This window comes from Myiozetetes cayanensis, unplaced genomic scaffold (genome assembly GCF_022539395.1).
Source record: "Myiozetetes cayanensis isolate MyiCay16 unplaced genomic scaffold, myiCay2020 scf4, whole genome shotgun sequence".
Lineage (NCBI taxonomy): Eukaryota > Metazoa > Chordata > Aves > Passeriformes > Tyrannidae > Myiozetetes > Myiozetetes cayanensis.
In genome coordinates this window covers 29,873,172-29,893,287 of record NW_026087631.1, presented here as the reverse complement: position 1 = coordinate 29,893,287, position 20,116 = coordinate 29,873,172, and the positions used below count along the sequence as shown (strand labels likewise).

Below are 20,116 nucleotides of genomic sequence, written 5' to 3'. Positions count from 1 at the left end.
AAAATTACATGAGCAAACCATGAAAACACAGATGACTAGTTACAGCCCACAGAAAGTGCTATACAGCAATGTGGCTTTGGGACATTGCACTTCCATAGTGAGGCGACACTTACTCGAGGTGAACTGACATAGACTCAGTTCCTAAACAAGAAAAGGGTCATTCTTGTGCTCACAGAGGCCCAGAGAACCTCATTTTAGCCACGGGATTCCTCACCACCACCCTCCCCAGGCCACACTGTGATCTGAGAAATGCTCGTTAGGCCTCAGCCTTGAAAAACAGCACTTGGACTAAGCCCATCTTGAGCTTATCAGAAACAATGTCTGCTCCCAAGAACTCATGCTATCTAAGGAGCACCTGTTTTTTAACGAACAGCCTTGGAAACTTGCTTTTCTTGCCTGAATAACAACCCAACTGGAATAATATTTTTGTTGTTGAACCTTAAAGAAAGATACTAATTCAAATTGCAGCCAGGAGGGAAAATTATTATGATTAAAGCCAACTCTCTTTTGATCCTATAAACAACAAAGTGGAGGCTAAAATGGTATGTCTCAAACACTGATAGCTGCATGGCTGTGGAGCCAAAACAAGGACTCTCGATAATAACAGACAAGAATTGTTGGTAATAACCAAGGACTGCTGGCATTAACACGCTGTGAAAAAGAGTAAGATTTGACTAAATGTCCTGTTTTGTTTATCGAAATATCAAAAATTAAGTCTCCAGGGAACCATTCATCATGATGTTAGCCATGCTTATATATTACAGATTTCTGTATGATCAGAACATTCATGCTTTCTTTAAAAATAATAGCTGCTTCCCATAGCAGTAGGATCACTATATCTTTAAGTACTCACAATTAATTTACTTCTGCTGCACTGAGGTCTATCTGCCCTCACTAAAGCTGGACAGAATTTAATCACAGGCTTTAGAGGTAATGACAGTTCACACACAACAGGAACTTTTGAAAATATCACCTACCATGCTCTGTCAGCAGGCTTTAGAAGGGGAAACTGTGAGCTTTATAGAAAGTGAGAGTTTGTAATGAAAGTCTTTAAAAGAAAAAGAAAAAAAGCCTGCCTGAATTAGAAGAAATGAGCTTTTAAAGGGGAACACTCAAAATAATTAATTTAATACATTATTATGGGACACACACAAGAGGAATCCATAGTGCTTGTGAACAGCCAGAGAACTACGAAACAACATACATCAGCACACACACATGCACTGACACCGACACCTAGGGTTAGTATAAACATCAAGGAAGTCCCTTAGTTCATTTTGACTGTTGGAATGGTACCTTGTTTCAAGGGCAACAATCTATCCTTATTAAGCCAGATGAGCATCCTTATTGATTATTGACATTCAAGCCAAGTATGCTCAACCTCTTTATAATTCTGACTGCTCGATGAGGAGAGATGTGGAGCTCTAAAATGCATGTCAATAATGGCATGTGTGTGGTGGGGGGGGGGCAGTACATGGGAGCTGCACTGAAATATTGCCTTTATCCTGTTTCATTCCATCTGCTCTTAACAGAATTGGCAAGCAGTTCAATAATCTCAGCTCACTAACAGGGCTGGGAATTAAGAAAAAGACCATCTGCAGTAAAGCAGTTTAAAAGTGACACTCTGTTTCAAAATGTTTGTTATTTGAATTACGATGATGTTCAGAAGTTTGAGTTAATGCTTTGGGTCTCTGTCTGCCAGGGGCTGTACATACACACTGAGAGACAATTCATAGCCTGAGGAATTTCTGCTCTATGAAGGCAGGGGTCACTAGACTTTAAAATTAAACCTGAACTTTTCAAATAAGAGAGACTTAGGTATAAAACATACTAATAGTCTTCCTGTAACAACACATAGTTTTTTAAAAGTTCTTTTGCATCAGGAGTTAAAGGATTATTCACCTCTTCAATATCCATCTATGTTTCTATAAATCTAGCTGTCTGGCATACTCCTAGCAACTCCCATGTGGATAGATTATTTCCACTTACATTTAGGAGTAAATTTTTCCAGGCTATAAATCTGTTCAATTCCATTCCCCTGATTTAAGCAGAGTTATCCCACATTTCCTATAGCATAACATATCAAAATGTCATTTTTTTAAGTGAATACTGTCTTTGGTTTAATACAGAGTTTAGGCATATGGCAGTAATGTTATATTTGTGTGGTGAAATAAGGTGACTGAACATAACTGGACTTGTGGTGCCATCTCTGGCACTGAATTTTGCTGGAATTTGCAGATTTTGTTTCCTTGTATGCTTAATGTGGGCTCTAGAAAGTGAGCTTTGCTGTGGGGGACTGGACACCTGACTCTGATAGCTAATCTAGCTGTGTGTAGTTGAATGAGGTCTGAATAGCTCCTCAAAAGACTCGTATTTTTTTTTATTCCAGGCATTTCAAGCAACTCCACTGATTCTCATGATTTAAACCCTGATGATTCTGCATAAGCAGAGTCCACGTCCAGTCAAGTAATCCAGCTGGCCTCCCAGAATCAATCACCAGCACTATTAAGTACCTTAGCTTCTGCCAAAACAGAATCAGCACTCCAGGAATGGTTACAATTCAGTTCTAAATCTGAAATCTAAATATAGATAGACAGAAATTAGTAGAAAAAGAAAACAGCAAGCAAACTGCTTTTATTTCTGATTGGGAAAACAATGCAAGGTTAATGAGCTTCTGTATCATACTGGCTTAATTAGACAGTAGAACTAATGACAGGAAAATTGCACTGGAGGTTGGGGATTGAAAGCACAAGTGATCCGCAGTCTGGCATGATGTAGGTAATAGGGAAAGCAAAAGCAGTGCCCCTGATGTGTTTCTGTTCTTTGTTTTCTGAATGCAGTTAATAGCTCACCTACACTAAGGATACATTGATTGGACAATCTTTCTCACATTCCTTTTCGCATTACTAGCAGGTAAAAACACTACAGTGATGCCCTAAAGAATCCAGAATGAATTAGAATTACCTACCCAGCAGTTATTTTACCTCTGCTGATTTCACTGAGAAAACTTCTTCAATTTTCCCTGCCTTACTCCCATTACAGTGTCACCAAATACTTGTTCCTCAACATTCAGTTCTCAAAGATCTCTGCTGCACATGCTTTACTTATTTCCTTTCTTCTCTTAAGCCAGTAGATGATAAAATGATCTGTCTCATTTTCCTCTTCAAAAGCCATTTTTCCATGATAGTTCTTCAGCTTGTGAAGTGACATTTTCAGACAATGAAAGGTCTCATCCTCCCCTATCAAGTTCTCAGCACAACTTTAGCACCTGGTACCTTCCGCCCTCCTGTACAGATTACCAACAGTTTGTTCATTTAATTATCAATTTAATCAGCAAAACAACAGAACTATTGCTTTTAAAGGGACAGGGAACATTCTCTTTTCCTATAGCACTTTCTGATAAGCTCACAAACTATCATTTGCACAACAGCATTCGAAAAAAAAATTGAGGTAAACATCAAGAAGAACTGTTTCTCTGAGGATGAACTAAGACAAACTATCCAGGAACGTGTCTGGATTACAACCAAGAAGAGGCTGCAGATGAGTGGCATCCTGGAGCAGCCCTCCTGCAGGAACTGTGCAGTGGGGTAAGGGCGGTAGGCGAACTTGAAGAGTTATATTCAACTTAAAGAGTAATAACTGATTGTGTTGACAGCCAAGGATGGGTCCAGCTTTAACCCTTTTGTTCTTTTTACTAGTTTTTCTCATTCAGGATGTTGGCATTGTAACTCAATTCCACTACTCCTCAAAGCTGAGGACTGCATCACTGCTTCACTCCCTGCCATGCTTTGGCTTACTTCTCCTCCAGGAGACAAAATCTCTCTCCTTCGTCATGTTTCTCTAAACTCCTGTGCATGTACAGTGCCACAATCCGGTTCCTCCTATGCTCCAGTCACACCACCCCGGTCTCACCTCTATTCTGCTCCCTTTGAAAACTCACTACAGATTCACTGCAACTTAGTGAAACTGCCCTGAGTGCCTCCAGGCAGTCCCACATCGCTTCTGGCAGCAGCTGCAGCTCACACGCTCCTACTTCCTATCCACTCACTCACTCAGGGATGACAAATGGCAAAACACTATTTTTGTAAATTTTTCACTTTTTCAGCAAACACTGGTGTTGTGTGGAAGTTGCCACAGAGTTTTCATTTCAGCTGCAATTCCACACCGATAAGGAAGAGATGGGGAATGCATCGTTGTGCCCACAGTCTGGGACTGCCTGAAGTCTGTCTACCTATGAAAACTACATCCTTCTGCTGCTTTCCATGAAAAAGTACAGCTGGTGTCATTTCCAATCACGGCAAGACAATGGAGTTTCCACATTAGGGAGACTTATGTGAAGTGCAGACATGATCTGTATTTTCTATGCATTTAGTTAACATTATTCTGACTTCTGCGAGTTTTTAAATCCTTCACCTTGTCTCTTCTAACAGCATCCTTGTGACACCATCAGTCCTTCTTAATACCACTTTCTAAATGGAAACCCCATCCACAGACATGCTATAACACACAAAAATCTCTGCAGCAAACAAAACTGAACTTAGGTCTTGGGACATCTCGCTCTGAGTTCTGGGCATGGTTCAACAACCTGTGTGACATTTCCTGAATCCTCTACAAGGATGTGTGTGGTGTGGCTGCATTTTTAATTTCACAAATAGAATGAACGAAATTAATCAGTCTGCAGCATTCAAACAGCAGCCACGGGGAGGAGCACATCTGAGGAAGGCACTGGCTGTGAGAAAAGGTACATGCAGAGTGCTCAAAAACAGAGAATAGCATCAGATGAGGGTTATGTGGCTCTCAACCCCAATCAGCCAGTTTCAGAATGATTCCACATACTCTTCCTAGGAAAAGCAGGCCTCTTCACCAAAAGGTGACTTTTGCAAAGTGCTCCACTAGGTGTTTCATCAAGCACTGGCCTATGCTGGGCCAAAAGCAGTTCTGCCCTTTCGCATCGCAGTGTCTCCAGGGTCTGCATCAGCACAGCTGCAGTCAGGAGAGAGCTCTTCTGGTTCTACATGAGACTTCATGTCTCCATTGATCTCTCATTAGTTAAATGGCTGAATATTTTCACAAGCCACAGAGAAGGCATAGAATCATACAGGGTTTTAGCTGCAAAGGGGTCCCTCAATCAAAGCCCTCTCAAAGCAGGGCCAGCACAACCCCAGCCTGCAGTGGTCACATTACAAATGCCTTCAAGGACGGAGAACCCACACCTTAAAAATTTTCCTAATTTTTAATCCGTTTTGGGTTTTGCAGCTGGTGTCCACTGCAGGGTTGCCTCTTGTGATCTGAACAGTCTGTCTCCCTGTTCTCCACAGTCCCCACTAAGAACATGGCTCATACTGAATTTCACTTACTGCTGTGAGTTCCTTAATTCCTCCGATCTCCTTCACATTTAGCCTTAGGCCCTGAGGAATATTGATCTGCCATCCTACCTGCTATCTACAGGACCCAGTACTGACACTGTGAAGGTGAGACTCCATGAACAAATCAAGGCAGCAAACATTTAGCAACATTTGCATTGAGAAGAGGCACTTCAGAAGACAATGGGTGGCTGAGGACTGCCTCAACAGCCTCTCCAAGACACAGTATTCCTGCTGTGATTCACAGGCAGGGCCCTGACCCAAGCCTGCCTGGGCAGGCACAGGTTTTACCTGGTAGCATCACTACTGATGGACAGACCAACTGAGAGCTTTCTCACTCTCTTGCCTTTGCCATCACCCTCTCAATAGGTCTGCTCAAGCCCCCAGGAATCAATGCTGAATTTTACAGAACTATACAAGGAAATGAAGTGAAGTATCTTCAGGTGAACGTTGCAATGCCAGCTCATCCTTCATCTTCCAAGGACACAATTGGTTCAATCTGCATTCAATTACTTATCTCATTATGGTTTTGAGTGGGTAGTTGTTGTTGTTGTTGAATGAAAACAATAGCAAAAAACAGTTACAAGTTATTTTCCAGAACAAGGATATTGTTTGTTGGGGGTTTTTTAGGGGGGGGTGTTTGTGTTTTTCTTTTTAATTTCAAATCAAAAGGGTTGAAATACACAATTTATATTCTAGCCTGCTCAAAACCCCGAACTGTCTTCCTCTTGTGCTAAAAAAACTAATTTACTATGGTAAAATTGTCTGCAAGAATTACCCTGAAGTTCTAATGAAGAGAAGATACTTCCCAGAGGTCTACATTGTTCTTCACAAACTGATGTGTGGCCAGAGACAAGCTGCCAGAGACACTGTCACTAGAAGTGCCTGAATGCGTGTGCAAATACTAGGATAGTTGCACATTTACACGGGGTACACCTGTGTGTGTACCTTGGGCACACCTTCGCCTTACTCTTTTGTAGCCCAGCTTGTCGTTCACCACCTCACAACCTGAGCCCTAGCAAGCCTCAAAAGGAGGGAGCCAAGTCACCACTGGCAGAGCACACAGCCTGCTGTGCCAGCACAGGGGTGAAGTGTGGCGAGCAGCAGGTTACATGTAGCACAGCCGAACTGTGCCTTCTGAAAGCACCACCACAAGTAGAACCTAAGATTCCTGCCTGAAAGAGCTTGGAAGAAGCTGCTGTAACAGAGCTCGGAGCTTTGTCAGACACTCTTGGTTTTCCTGGCATCTGCTGCAGAGCAACCACAGGGGAATCAGCCAAGACATGCAGCAATTCCCTGGTTTCCCTTACAGAAATAAATCACTGTAGTAACATGGCTATAGTAAACCAAAGCCAAGGAATCAAGACAGAATAGGAGAACCATCTAGAAGAATGGTATTTTCAAAGCTTTAAAAGTATGTAGAAAGGGAAAGATTGTAGAAAGGGAAGTTTGAACAATTTCCTCTTGCTTCAGATCATCACTGTAATTCAGCTTCTAATTAATAATCAGACTGCTTCAGTTTGACTGATTGCAACATTATCTGAAAACAAATACTCCTTTGCACAAATTAACAGCACCGGTCAGTTAATGATTACATGTAGGCTGCTACTTCCAACCGAAGGGAACAAACTGAAGATCGTGTGAAAACAGTAGTGGCACTTACTATTCCACTTTCAGGTAACAAAGAACAGAGCCCTTAAGCTTTCTGCTGTTGTTCAGTGTTCATTTCAGTGAAGTGGTTCTGTTCCCAAGCCTCTCTGCTTCTCTCGGGTGAGCAGAAAAATCACACTGGATAGAACAGAGTAGGCACAGTGCTGAACTCTGTAAGGATTGTTTAGTACCAACTGGGGAATTGGCTGCTTTACAGTAACCTCTTAGCAGAGAAAACTAGTCTTGGGGGACGCTAATGAATGCGGTAGAGCCATCCCAGAATATTTTTAGGGCAGTGTTTCAAAAACAATGAATAAAACTGCATAAAACCAGGCCAGTCTCATTTATTTTGCCACTAAAAATGCAGGGAAATGCACATATAGTGGTATGAACCTACAACAGCACTTCTAAAAAGTGCTGTCAAAAATAAAACACATGCAATGTTTTTCCCCATGCACACTGTCGCTGTTGCAGCCAAATGACAGAGACACAGAGATATTCCATTAAGTTCGCACTGATGTTCCCTTCTGGCTTGCAAGCATTGTAACACCTCACAGCTATGCTGAAAATCATGCTTTGAGTCCTCCCTAGAGCTGTACACACAGGACTGCACTTAAACACTGCTTATGCCTCAGAGGAAGGAGCTTGTACAGATTCCTAGGATATCTTCATAACTCCAGTTTTAGCTGGTACCATGAGCTGGTTCCATCCATTCCACAATGGTAAAGTGGAATGGGTGGAACCCAGTAAACTACTGGAATCACGAGATGTCAGGACAGTGGTAACATGAAGGCAACACAGAGAGATCAGGTTTGCTACTGCAAATCTTCCCAGCCAAACCAACTGGCTTGCCGTCAGAAAATGAAGCAAAAAGTGTTGCGAAACAAGTAATTTTAAGGAGGAACTGGCATTGCCTTTGACTTAAATCATGTCCTCATGGTGGAGCTGCAGAATGTCAAGAGACTTCCTGAGAGCAAAGTGTAAGGAGTGAAACTACAACTTAATCCACAATGACTGTACACAAGGCTCCCTCCCACAAAGCACAGCTGTGTGGGTTCTTTTGTTTGTGTGGAGTTTTTTGGAGAGCTTTTTTTTGAGAGAGTGCAATTCTCCCAGTGTAAGTAGAAATGGCTGCATTTGCTCCTTTTATTGAAATACCTTGGAGACTCAACTGGATCAAATATCTCTCCCCAGACTGTGGGCAGCCTGAATGACAGGCAGCACCCATCTGGGTATAGAAGGACAGCTGAGGATACTCACACTCTGAATGGACTTACCAGCAGGGTAATGAAAGGACAGAGTTTAGGGAGAATCTGAGCTCACCTTCTGTCTCATTTATAAGCTTTTTATTAATGATCATAGCCAAAACTCAGTCTGCAGAGTCAGCTACAAGCTGAAGCAGAGGTCTGAAATCACCCTGCAAGGAGAGCAATGTCTCTCAGAAAAAGATGGGAATGAAAATAAAGTTACTTCTATAAAAACATTGTCATGAGTACAAATCAGGAGGACAGAAAAATATCCCTCTGACATATGCTCTGGTTGAAGACTAGCCCAAAAGTAATGAGACATTAAACAATTACACCATGTATTAATAATACAAACCAATGATATAAATAATGCAAAAAATTGATTGAATAATGTATCAATACATATTATGTTAAAAATGGAAATAAAATATGTTTTTCCAGGAAAGTTTGATTTGCTGCCTCCTTGAGGTTGTATGCAGAAATCACCACAAAGCACAGTGCCAAGAGCTCTGTGCTGACCCTGACCGTGTCCTCTCTAGCTGAAGCAGTGTACCAGTGCAACAGCACAGCATAACCCAAGAAGAAGAGCCCACCAGCCTATACTCAGCACTGGATCCAACCATCCAGGGTGATGACTACACTTATGGATCCAGGATAGCGTTTCTGCAGTTTGCATTGTATGAAACAGTTCACACAGTCCAGCTCTACATAGCACTAAGCTGAAGGTCTTTTCAGCACCCAAAACCTTTATGTGATATTCACAACATTCTTTGTGTTTAACATGGCCTATAGAAACTACAAAACCAGCACTCTTGATAGAATCATAGAACTGTTTAGGTTGGAAAAGGTCTTCAAGATCATCAAGTCCAGCTGTTAAACTAGTACTGCCAAGTCAAGACTCCAACTCAGCTTTTCATAAAGAAGAGTAATTAGAAAAAACTTCTTGTGTCACTAAAAAGAAAGAAAATGTTTATCCAGTGGAGGAAAACCTGAAGGGCTGGCATGAAACTTTGCCAGAGAAAGGATTTAAACAGAAGATCCAAATAAAGAACAACACTCATTACCCAACGCCAGTTAATCAAGGGACAAACCAGTATCATTGCTACAGAATGAAGGTGTAGTAGTGGCACACCATCTACCCTTACAGAAAATGCCTGTGAAAGCTAAGTCCCTAAACAACAGCACTATGTTTATGGGGGAGTTGGAGAAATGTATTTACTTTTTTCATTTGCAAATCATTTATCACTGAAGCTCAAAGTAAAATCAAAGTCAAAAATGGGGATTTTCATAAACTCTTGAGGTAATCCATTTCAAAACTTCTACCTGCTTTCAGAAAGTATCCTGTACCGAAACCTATAGGCTCTTCTGCAGATCCCTTTCACAATTCTTACCACATTATGTTACAAGAATACTGTTTCATGCACTAAAATTACTACAGAACAAAACTTAAAATGGACTATGGTGAAGCACTCACCATTCACAAGCACATATGCCATGTACAGCTTCAATCAACTTTTGAAAGGGATGAAAAGCAAAATTATTATCAGGAAGAAATACTAAAAGGAAAGAAATAAAAGGAAAAAAATATAATAAAGTCCATAAAGACAGAATCTGATATGAATTTATCCGTGTAATTACAAATGCAGCAAAAAAAATTGGTGAAATTTGCAACCTTCTGCACAGAAAACAGAAGAGGGCCAAAGTTTTGCTAACCAGTGATTGCAATAATCTGTTTGGAATTGTATGTACTCAGCTAATTGAGTATTTTCATCTGCACAAAACAGCTACATTGCAGCATGCTGGTTGGATAGTAAAGAAAACCAGCTAAAAAAAAGGTTTAGTGGATGTGAGTGCCAAAAATAAAGAGATTATAAATAAAAAAGAAATAGCCTTCATGTATTTAGCATCCTTCTGCTCATCCAAGCCTTTTAAAGCCCTTCAACAGTATTTTTAATATAGCAGGAAATAATCCTGGATATACTGCATGTCTGACCTGGGTTTTACTTCAGCTTTATCCTGTTTTCTTATTTCCAGTAATACATAACCTTTGCATTAGAACCTCTCTGGAGCCCTGGCAATTCACAACTAATCAGTGAAGTGAGCAAGCTATTGTACAAGGATTAACAAGCTCTACCCCTCAATCCTGCATTGTGATTAGCTCAGAATAATTACTTCTGGAGATAACTGATGAAGATCATATTAGGTTGAGGCAAAACAGAGATCTGTCTAAGTGTGAATTAATTACTGCTGAACAGACAGAACAGGGGACACAAAGATATCACAGGATTATTGCTATTATTTATGAAGAGGTTCATGGAGAATTCAAATAATTCCTTATACTCACAATAGCTGTCGGAGTGGAAGCCAGCACACAGTACAGCACAAGAGGTGAAATGAAGCTCTCATCTTCTGTCCCAGGGTAGGGTTTCATCAAATTGCCATCCTGACAGAAGAAACCTTGGATATGCACCTGAAAAGTGTCGGTGTACTCAAAGTAGTAGGCGAGCAGAACAGTCCCAGCCATGATGACAAGCTGAAAATAAAGCATAATCACAGAGAGGCGTTAGTTGCTTTTTGAACAGATGCAGCTGTGCCTATGAGCTATTCCAGTCGTGTGGACCATCCTCCCTTCACCGTCACTCTGACAGCCCCTGCCATAATGGGGTGTGAGTGTGTGTGTGTGCTTCTGTGCTTTTGCTTTGCAACATCTGTTACATAAACCTTTTTGGCAAACGACACTAATGAACGTCTCAGATAGGAGCAGGTCCATGCAGAGGGATGGGGGCTGTGACAGCCACTTCATCAAAGGGCATGTGAGTGTCAACAGCAGCAACAATCGATGGCAGCGCCAGGACAAGGGGCAGGAACCAGCAGCAGTTACAGCTAAAACCTGTGCACAGTGGGAAAGGATTAGTACAAAGGAAAAAGGAAGCTAAAGCCAAAATGCTTCCCTCCTGCAGCTGCAAGCCCGTGCTGGGGAACGTGCACCTTGTGGTAATCCAGAAGAGCCCTCTGTGTTCCAGTAGAGAACTTGCCTGCTACCACTCACCCTTTCTTAGAGCTGCTTCTTATGAGTAAGGCTTTAGAAGTGTACTCAGAAGTCCTGACCCTCCAATCAACCTGTGGGGGCTCCTGTACATTGCCTTGCTTCCCCACTCCAGCATAGCTGCTTTTGAAAAAAATGGCTTGAGTCTGAAATTTCATTTTTAGATATAAACTGCAGGGAGCCGTTCTGGTCTCTGTTTTCACAGTTTATGGCTGCTAAATGGGTTGGTTGGAACCTCAGCTATCCACTTTTTTGGTGTATATCCACAGTTATTGTGCATGTCAGTGTCTGCAGCAGCTTCTAGGACTGTTTCAACAACACATCTCAGAACAATCTCAACAAAGTTGTCACTGCCCTCACCTCATAACAGTAAGCAGATTTTTACTAATTCTTGTTCCCTCTCTGCCAGACTGCAAAGTAAATCTCACATCACAATCCTCAACAATGACAGAAACAGCAATATTGATTTATAACTGGTTTTTTAGAGGTAATGGTTCTAAACTAAAAGAGGATCAATTCAGATCAGATATAAGGATGATGTATTTTACAGTGAGGGTGGTAAAACACTGGCACAGGTTGCTCAGGGAGGTGATGGACACTTCATCCCTGCAAGTGTTCAAGTCCAGGCTGGATAGGGCTTTGAGCAGCCTGGTCTACTGGAAGGTGTATTCCTTCTCATTGCAGGGGGGGATAGACTAGATGGCCCCTAAAGGTTCCCTCCAAACCAAACCATTCTATGAATCTATGATTCTAAATTATTACAAACACAAGATTTGATTCAGAATCCTCTTTATGAACAGTAGTGCTTTCTGCCACTATTACAGGCGTTGTTACATATACAAGTTATCCTGCCACACTACACAAAACAATGAACAAAGTGAAAAAACCAATGCCAAAGTCGCCTGGTTTTGGTATTTTGTCTCCAGGATTTCTGCATCAAAACTGTATGCTGTGAGATTATTGCAAGACTTTTGAAAATTAATTTTGGTAGTTCCAGTGCAAATATACACTTGAAGCTATCTTTGCATTCCTTTGGCCTGAACTTGCACACGTGCTCTGACACACAGCCAGCCATTAAAGCCATTGTATATTTGAATGAGAGTTCGATTAAAATTAGAAAAAATCCCACAAAACGAGAGAAGTCATAGACGAAAGTAGAGGATCACAGAATCACAGAGTGGTTGAGGTTGGGAGGGACCTCTGGAGGTCAGTTAGACCACCCTCCTCTGCTCAAGCAGAGACACCTTCAGCTGGCTTCCCAGATGGCTTTTGAACATCTTCAAGGATGCAGTCTTCCCAGTAAAACAGCTTAAGAAGGTCACAATGAAGCCCTGGTTCAGAGATTCCACACCCTCTCCCATTTTTTACCTTTAAAATGAATAATCTTATTTTGTAGCCATATTATTTTCAAGACCTTATACCTGCCCAAAATTAATTTTTTTTTTAGCAAACATAAAGCAAGATGTTGCTATTTGTGTATTCCCCAGAGACCCTTACAGCACCCTGGATGAGTCCATGAGATTCCCTATAAACAAACACAGCCCTATAACTAAGGACTCAGAACTTAATTTAGACCTGAATTTAAGTCCTCGTGCAGTTGCAGTTTTCCTGATCAACTCTGGGCAACTCAGTTTTATTAATTAACATCAGAGGAAGGCAATGACATTATCACTGGCTGACATGCCCAGATTAACATTTGGAGATTACATGATTCCTGGATATACAGGTATTTAAACTCAGTTCTAGCACCTCAGAAGCAATCTGGCCCACCCTTCCTATCCCAAACACACCCCAGACATACTTTAGGTTGTCAGCCACAGCCAGCAAACAGGGGAGAGAAAAGGTAAATCTACAATACACAGTCGTTTTTTCTCCTCTTATTGGGAAAGGGAGAAAGCAGGTTACTGAACTTATAACCTTCTTTGGGTGTCATATGGAAAAAAACTGCTTTTCAAAAAAATGTTGGGTTTTGACACATGAGGAATATGTCACTTATCCCAAATGTGGGCTCTAGATGGCAGCTGCACAATTAACTCTGACTTTCCCATTGCCAAATGTTGCCTCTGTGCTGCATAAAACCCCCTCCTTCATGTCCTAGTTGATCAAGGGAAACCAGTCAATGTAATTTTTTTGGATTTCAGTAAAGCTTTCGATACTGTCTCTCACAGGATCCTTCTGGACAAACATATGATAAACACATCATGTGATGGGGGACCAACTGGCTCATGGGTTGAACACAAAAGGTAATAGTGAATAAGGTAACATCAGACTGGCCACCTGTCACTAGTGAGGTTCCACAGGACTCCATCTTAGGCCCTGTGCTCTTCAGCATCTTCATAAGCGAGTTTGACACGTTCAGAACTGGAAGGAACACTGAGCAAATTTGCAGATGACACAAAACTGGGAGGAGCTGCTGACTCTCTCCAAGGCAGGGAGACCCTGCAGAGAGACCTTGACAAATCAGAGGGCTGGGCAATCACCAATCATATGAAGTTCAACAAAGGAAAAGTGCTGGATTCTACAGCTGGGATGGGGCAGCCTTGGATGTACAGACAGACTGGGGAATGAGAGGTTGGAAAGCAGTCCGGGAAAAGGACCTGAGGGTCCTGGTTCCTGGTGAATTGGCCATGAGTCAGCAGTGCCCCGGCAGCCAGGAGGACCAACTGTGTCCTGGAAGGCATCAGGAAAAGAACTGACAGCCAGGCGAGGGAGGGGATTGTTCTGCTCTGCTCTGACCTGGGGTGACCTCACCTAGAATATCATGTGCAGTTTTGTGCACCACAATATAAGAAAGATATTAATCCATTAAGTCCAAAGTAGGGCAATGAAGATGGTAAAGGGCCTTGAGGGGAAGCTGTATGAGGAGCAGCTGAGGGCATTTGGTCTGTCCAGCTGGAGAAAAGGAGATCGAGGGGAGTCCTTATTGCAGTTACAGCTTTCTTGTGAGAGGAAGAGGAGGGGCAGGCACTCTCTCTTCTCTGTGGTGACTAGTGACAGGACTTCAGGGAATGGCCTCAAGTTGTGTCAAGGAAGGTATAGGTTGGATATTAGAGAAAGGTTCTTCACCCAGAGGGTGGTTGGGTGCTGGAACAAGTTCCCCAGGGTAGTGGTCACAGCACCAAACCTGACAGAGTTCAAGAAATGTTTGCATGATACACTCAGGCACAGGGTGTGACTCTTCGGGATGGTCCTGTGCAGGGCCAGGAGCTGGACTCAACGATCCTTGTGAGTCCCTTCCAACCTAGCATATTCTGTGATTCTCTCATTCTAAAATACTTACCAACTTACATTGACATTGACCTAGAACATTATAGATCCCAGAATCACAGAATGGTTTGGGCTAAAAGGGACCTAAAGCTCATCTCATTCTAATCCCTTGACATGGGCAGGGACACCTTGCACTAGACCAGGCCACTCAAAGCCTTGTCCAGCCAGGCCTTAAGGTACCTCAATAATGAACCCAATCCTGTTAACACTTCAGTTTCTGTGTTTTGTTCTTTTGAGAAAGAAAACAAGCATACAAAATCTGCAAAAAGATCTGAATTGAGAACACATCATATCCCATAGGTTAGGTCTCCACTGTCTCATGGAAACAGCAACAGCAGATATTGGAAATTAGACCTCCAGCTCAACAGATTCTACCACAGTCGCGCGATGACAAGGGATGATGTGAAGTACAGCTGTTACCACTAACGTGAGCAAAATTTTTGCTGTTCATACAGTCAGGGAAGACCTGACCACATCTGTGTGGCATGTTCCTGTGCCTTATCCTAAGGCACTGCTCCAAGCAGCTTCCTAGCAAAAGGCAACCAGAAACCTGGAGAACTTCCTTTCTTCTTCCTTTCCTTTTTCCTTTTCTTTTTCTGTTCCACTAGGTGACTATTTCACATGTATTTACTGCGACATGACTGAGATAACTGGCTGTTTGTACAGGGGAAATTCTAATTGCAACTGTTGCACAATGGTAATTTGTGACTGAGGCACAGAAGGCAAGAAGGTCCAAGTGCAAGAAGATGTCAAACTGGCTTGAAGCAGGATGTCAAGAGACAGAAGGATTCCCTGCAAGGAAGGAAACTTTACCTGAGTGCTGAGATAAGGAACAGCTGCAGTGTTGCCTTGTAGACATCTTGGAATTTGAATGCTCCAGGACTGAAGCTCAGTGGCCACTTCTGTGCAACAGAGACAGGCTGAGGATGGACCCACAGCCAGGCAGAAGTGACCCAGGCAGCTGCTCTTGGGATGGGTGCTACTGCAAATGTACACAAAGGATATGTACATCCTGATGCATCTTTGCAGACTCCTTGTAGAATTATGGCAGTAGGACTCTACCTAATGCATTTTTCATCACTTTTTTCTTTATATACAAGAACAAGTGTGTGTTTAATTTCCCTTGACAGGTACCCTAAAAATTCCCCAAAACTCATTTCAATTTACTGGTCACAGATGCCTTATCAATTTCAGTCCCCTCCCCTTTTTCAATTTATAAAACTAGGATCCAAAATTACAAATGTAGAAATCCCTGAATTTTGTAGCCATAGTCTATTAATAGCAGATGGCAACTTTGCCTTTTCTTCCTATTTTCAGGTTTACATCCATTGAAGGGAGCAGTGAGAAGAGCAGGTAGGCTGACTTAAGAGAAAGATACGAAACATCCAGTTACATAATTCAGAAAACACAACACATTTTAATGCTGACATTTTACAGGCTTTATTTATTAAACCTTATAAACTCATTTCCTTAAGTTTACTGGGAAAAAATAAAAAATGCTCAATAATTCACTTTAGAAAAGCAGCCAATGAATAGAAGTGTTTAAGGTGCTTAATGGCCTCCATTACCACAGTATTTAACTATGTCATAATCCTCAATATTTATCACCACTACTCCACTGTAAGATAAGAAAATGCTCTTATCACCATTTTACAGAGAGGGGACAAAAGCCGAGGAGATAAAATGACTGCCCTTAGGTCATAGCAGAGCCTCTGGTAGAGCCAAGATATACCTTTCTTCTGGACCAGATTTTTTTGGATTAGTCAATAATCTGCACATGAAAAAGCTCAGTGATATACATCCTTAGGTCCCAATTCTGCAGAAGCTCATTCATGGTAGTATAAAGAAAACGCACTGTGTATCTGATTCAGCCCCATTTAAAAACTCATGCATGAATTTAAACCTGGATTCAAGCAACTGGGTTTTCTTCCTCAAAGTCAGCTATTTAAATGGATTAATTATGTAGCACATTAACATCTGTCCCTCCACACACCATCAAATTATTATAGTACCAGATAGTAGGACTGAAGTCCCAGACTGTATGAACTCTCATAATTCACAGCAAAGCAATTCCCAGTTTCCTTAACAACTGGGAGGTCTTTTATATATATATATATATATATATTTAATTCTCTTATAGGAAAGAGGTCCCTGTTTTGCAAGTAAGAAAGCAAGAGGCCAACTCCATTTGGGAAAGGGGCATAAAGCTGTAAAAGACAGAGATGTTGGAAGAGGGAAGATAAGGTGGTAGGCAGAATTTTTTGATCAGCCTACACTGAAGACTCCTCAGTTGTTAACAGAGGAGCAAGAAACTGAGGGAGAAAAGAAGAGGCTGTAAAAATTTCTTGTGTACCCTCCAGCCATAAAATCTCAAGGTGTCCCATAAGACAGGCACACAGCCACTGCAAAGATCTCCTTTTGTTGTGTTTTGTAACTCATATAAATCATATTGCAAAGTCCATATGAACAAATTTGAAACCACCCAAGTACTGCTGCTACTTACACAAAAATAGGTTAATTCTTTCAGTTCATCAGCCTTCCCACACACTACTCATAATATATCTTACAATGTCTTTAATGCTTATGACTGATAATTGAAAAATTATCAACTATGTTCAATTATCAGTTGTGTTCTTGCACACAAATGACAACATAAAATACACTTTTATTCCTCCTGAAAGAAGCCAAACCAGTACTGACATGCATACAGTTAAAGAGATACTATTAATACCCCTGCTCACTTTGCTTCCAGCAAACTTCAGTGGGTTTCAGTTAATTAACTAAAACTGCCACAGTTTCACAAGCAGAGTTCCAAAAACCTGCACAAGTGTTTTCAACTCTTGGCATACGTGGTGTAAGAGCTGGCTCACATTTTCCACCCATTTTAATCATATTTCTACCCCCCCGCCCGAATAAATGCTAATGACACATTTTTATGCAAAACCTGGAAAATTCTGCTGTGCTTCTTTGAGGTGATGAGAGCACAATTCTTGGAACAGACACACTGGAGTATCCAATAGTCATAGCATATGTGTGTACTGGAGTAACTCGTAAGTTACTGCTGGAAGGAATTGTTAAGGTGCGTCTTTGCTCTCTAATATCAGAAATATTTAACTGTACATCCCAGTCTGTTTTGCCCAGGTATGGGTGTAAGTCTTTCTCTGCGAAAGAAGACAGTCCATTTTGACTTGGAGATGGGAACTCCAGTCTTGCAGCTGCAGCAGAGGGATATCAAAAGCACAGACAGTTGGAAGAAATCATATTTATTGTTAATTTCAAACCCCACTTTTACCTTTCTAAAAGCAGATCAAGCCTCTGTCCAAAAATTGCCAAGTCTTTTTACGAAAGTATCCTGATTAGGGTGAGGTCTCAGAAACTCATGCTAGTTAATGGATCAGTAATTTTTTATAGCTGTTGGCTGTACTTATTTGTGGCCAGCTGATTTCTAATTAGCAAATCAACCTTCAGCTGATACAGATTTCTTACTTCTAGGGCTTGTATCTGACATAAAGAAAGAACACGTTCCACTAGTTATGTTTTGTTTTCTTCAATTGTCAAACTTCCTTCCGATACTGGCAAAGAACTGCAGACACCTAGAGAATACTGGATTTGTATAATCTGACTTAATTACTTTGACAAGCTTTTTTACAGTATGTCTCTGGGGAATTTTTCAGGACTCCTGAAACTGTATATTCTGAAAGACCTAGTAAAACTTCTTAAGAATGGTCTACATTTTCATGATGTGGAGTGGTCAAGTGGTGAGGAAATGTTAAACACCCCCTCAGACAAGCCTGTCCTCACAAATAACAAAGAAGATGGTGACTGCCATTAATTAGAAGCCCACCTAATCCAGATGTGGTAGCAGCTAAAATTTCATTAGCTTTTAATGTGAGTTAGCAGAATGAACTCTTCAGGGATCAACAAAAGACTTGGTCACGTACAGCACTTTGTTAAGAATCTGTTCTGTGACATTTTATCACAAATGACATGACTTAAAAGGTTTCACCTTCACTCTTCTTTAGCATACCCAGGTCTGTAGAAAGGGAAGTGTATCAGACAACAAAGGCTCTTAAAACCTGTGACTGCACTGAATTCTTGTTGTTGTAAGGATCTGGCTGACTGCACAATCTTTATGTTGCCAAGAAACTGGATGCAGCAAGTCATCTACTTTTTATGCAAATAATGCGAAAAAACAATAACAAAAAAAGAGACAAAGGACTGTTCATTACACATTACACTGTGCAATGAACAAACACTTCACTTGGAGACTAAGAAGAAAAACAACCTATATTGGAATGCCATTTGATAGTAAAACAAGCCCAACTGAATGTTTTCATTATGCTGAATAACCATTTATTTTACAGTGTGAGATTAAATACAAAACCCAGTAATCTTTCTAAAGTGCCACTCCTCAAATTGTTTTCTCTCCTTCACACCTTATATAACTGATTTTGCAATCTGATTCTGAAACCAGTTTTCTTATGCAACTGTGGCACACAGAAATCATGGTCTGGTCTGACAGTAGCCTGCTACAGGACATGGCTTTGTTACAGGAGTTTTTAAGTCCAGTCAGCATGCTGGCACAAGCTGGGAAGCAGCTGGAAGACAAGAGGGTTTATTAACACACACAGGCTTTTGAAGCTGGAGCTGTGTAGAAATCAAAAGCAGCCTCTGCAGAGCTTTTTACAAGTCCATTTCAAAAACTTATTGCCTTATTTCACCATTTTAGTAATTAAGTTTGAATTAGGTATAGTTTATAAGGTGGAAGAGAACACTCAGACAAACAAAAAGGACTTCATATATTCCCCTAAAACACTTATTTCAGGACAAGATGTTTTGTGAGAGCAGCATGACCTCTAAAGATACTGACATCTGGTTAAAAACTCTTTCAGCTTCTTATTTATGTAATGGTCCTTGAAGAATGGCAAGGTGCTACACCGCAGAAACTTAATGACCTAAGAGCTCATGCATATAAAAATACAGATTTCTCCAGTTCTAACTGTGCAGTTAAAGCAGTATAACTCTCTTAATGGCAACAGACATAAGAGCATAAAAATGCTGTAACCAGTACAACTTTTTCATACATGGAAAATAAAAGAAGTAACAGTATGAGGCACCTTGATTATCAGATGTAACTCAGTACACTCTACACACTTCTCTAGCTTTCTCAGTTTAAAAAAAAAAAACAACCTTTTAATTTGTAGACCTTCACATTTCATGGGTGTTTTTCACATAATAAATTTAAGTCTACTTTCTTTAGCAGATTAACTGTGACCCATGGATGGATCACAGGCTGAAACTATGAGTTTGAAGGGAGAAAGGACAACTACACCACACCATGAGCTGTACATCCTAACTGTAATAGTCTTTATGTAGCCAAGGTCTGTGTGTAAAAACAAACCATGTCCAAAGCACCAGAGACAATATATCTTTGTATTTGGTGAGATACCAAGATAAGATAAGAATAATTAGAGACAGTGGGTTTTGTTTGTTGGAAACAGTGTTTGCCAGAAGACTGATATGGAGCTGGTGGGTTTCCAGAC

At 41.1% G+C, this 20,116-nt stretch overlaps 1 protein-coding gene across 2 annotated transcripts in view; it reads right to left on the bottom strand.

Moving 5' to 3' along the window:
- PLPPR1 (phospholipid phosphatase related 1) overlaps positions 1-20,116 on the bottom strand; it is a 122,330-nt gene that overhangs the window by 20,263 nt on the left and 81,951 nt on the right. For both annotated transcript variants that reach the window (XM_050328446.1, XM_050328445.1), the window contains exon 3: positions 10,605-10,793. In XM_050328446.1, the coding sequence (XP_050184403.1) occupies positions 10,605-10,793 (189 nt within the window). The remainder of the gene's footprint in view (positions 1-10,604; positions 10,794-20,116) is intronic.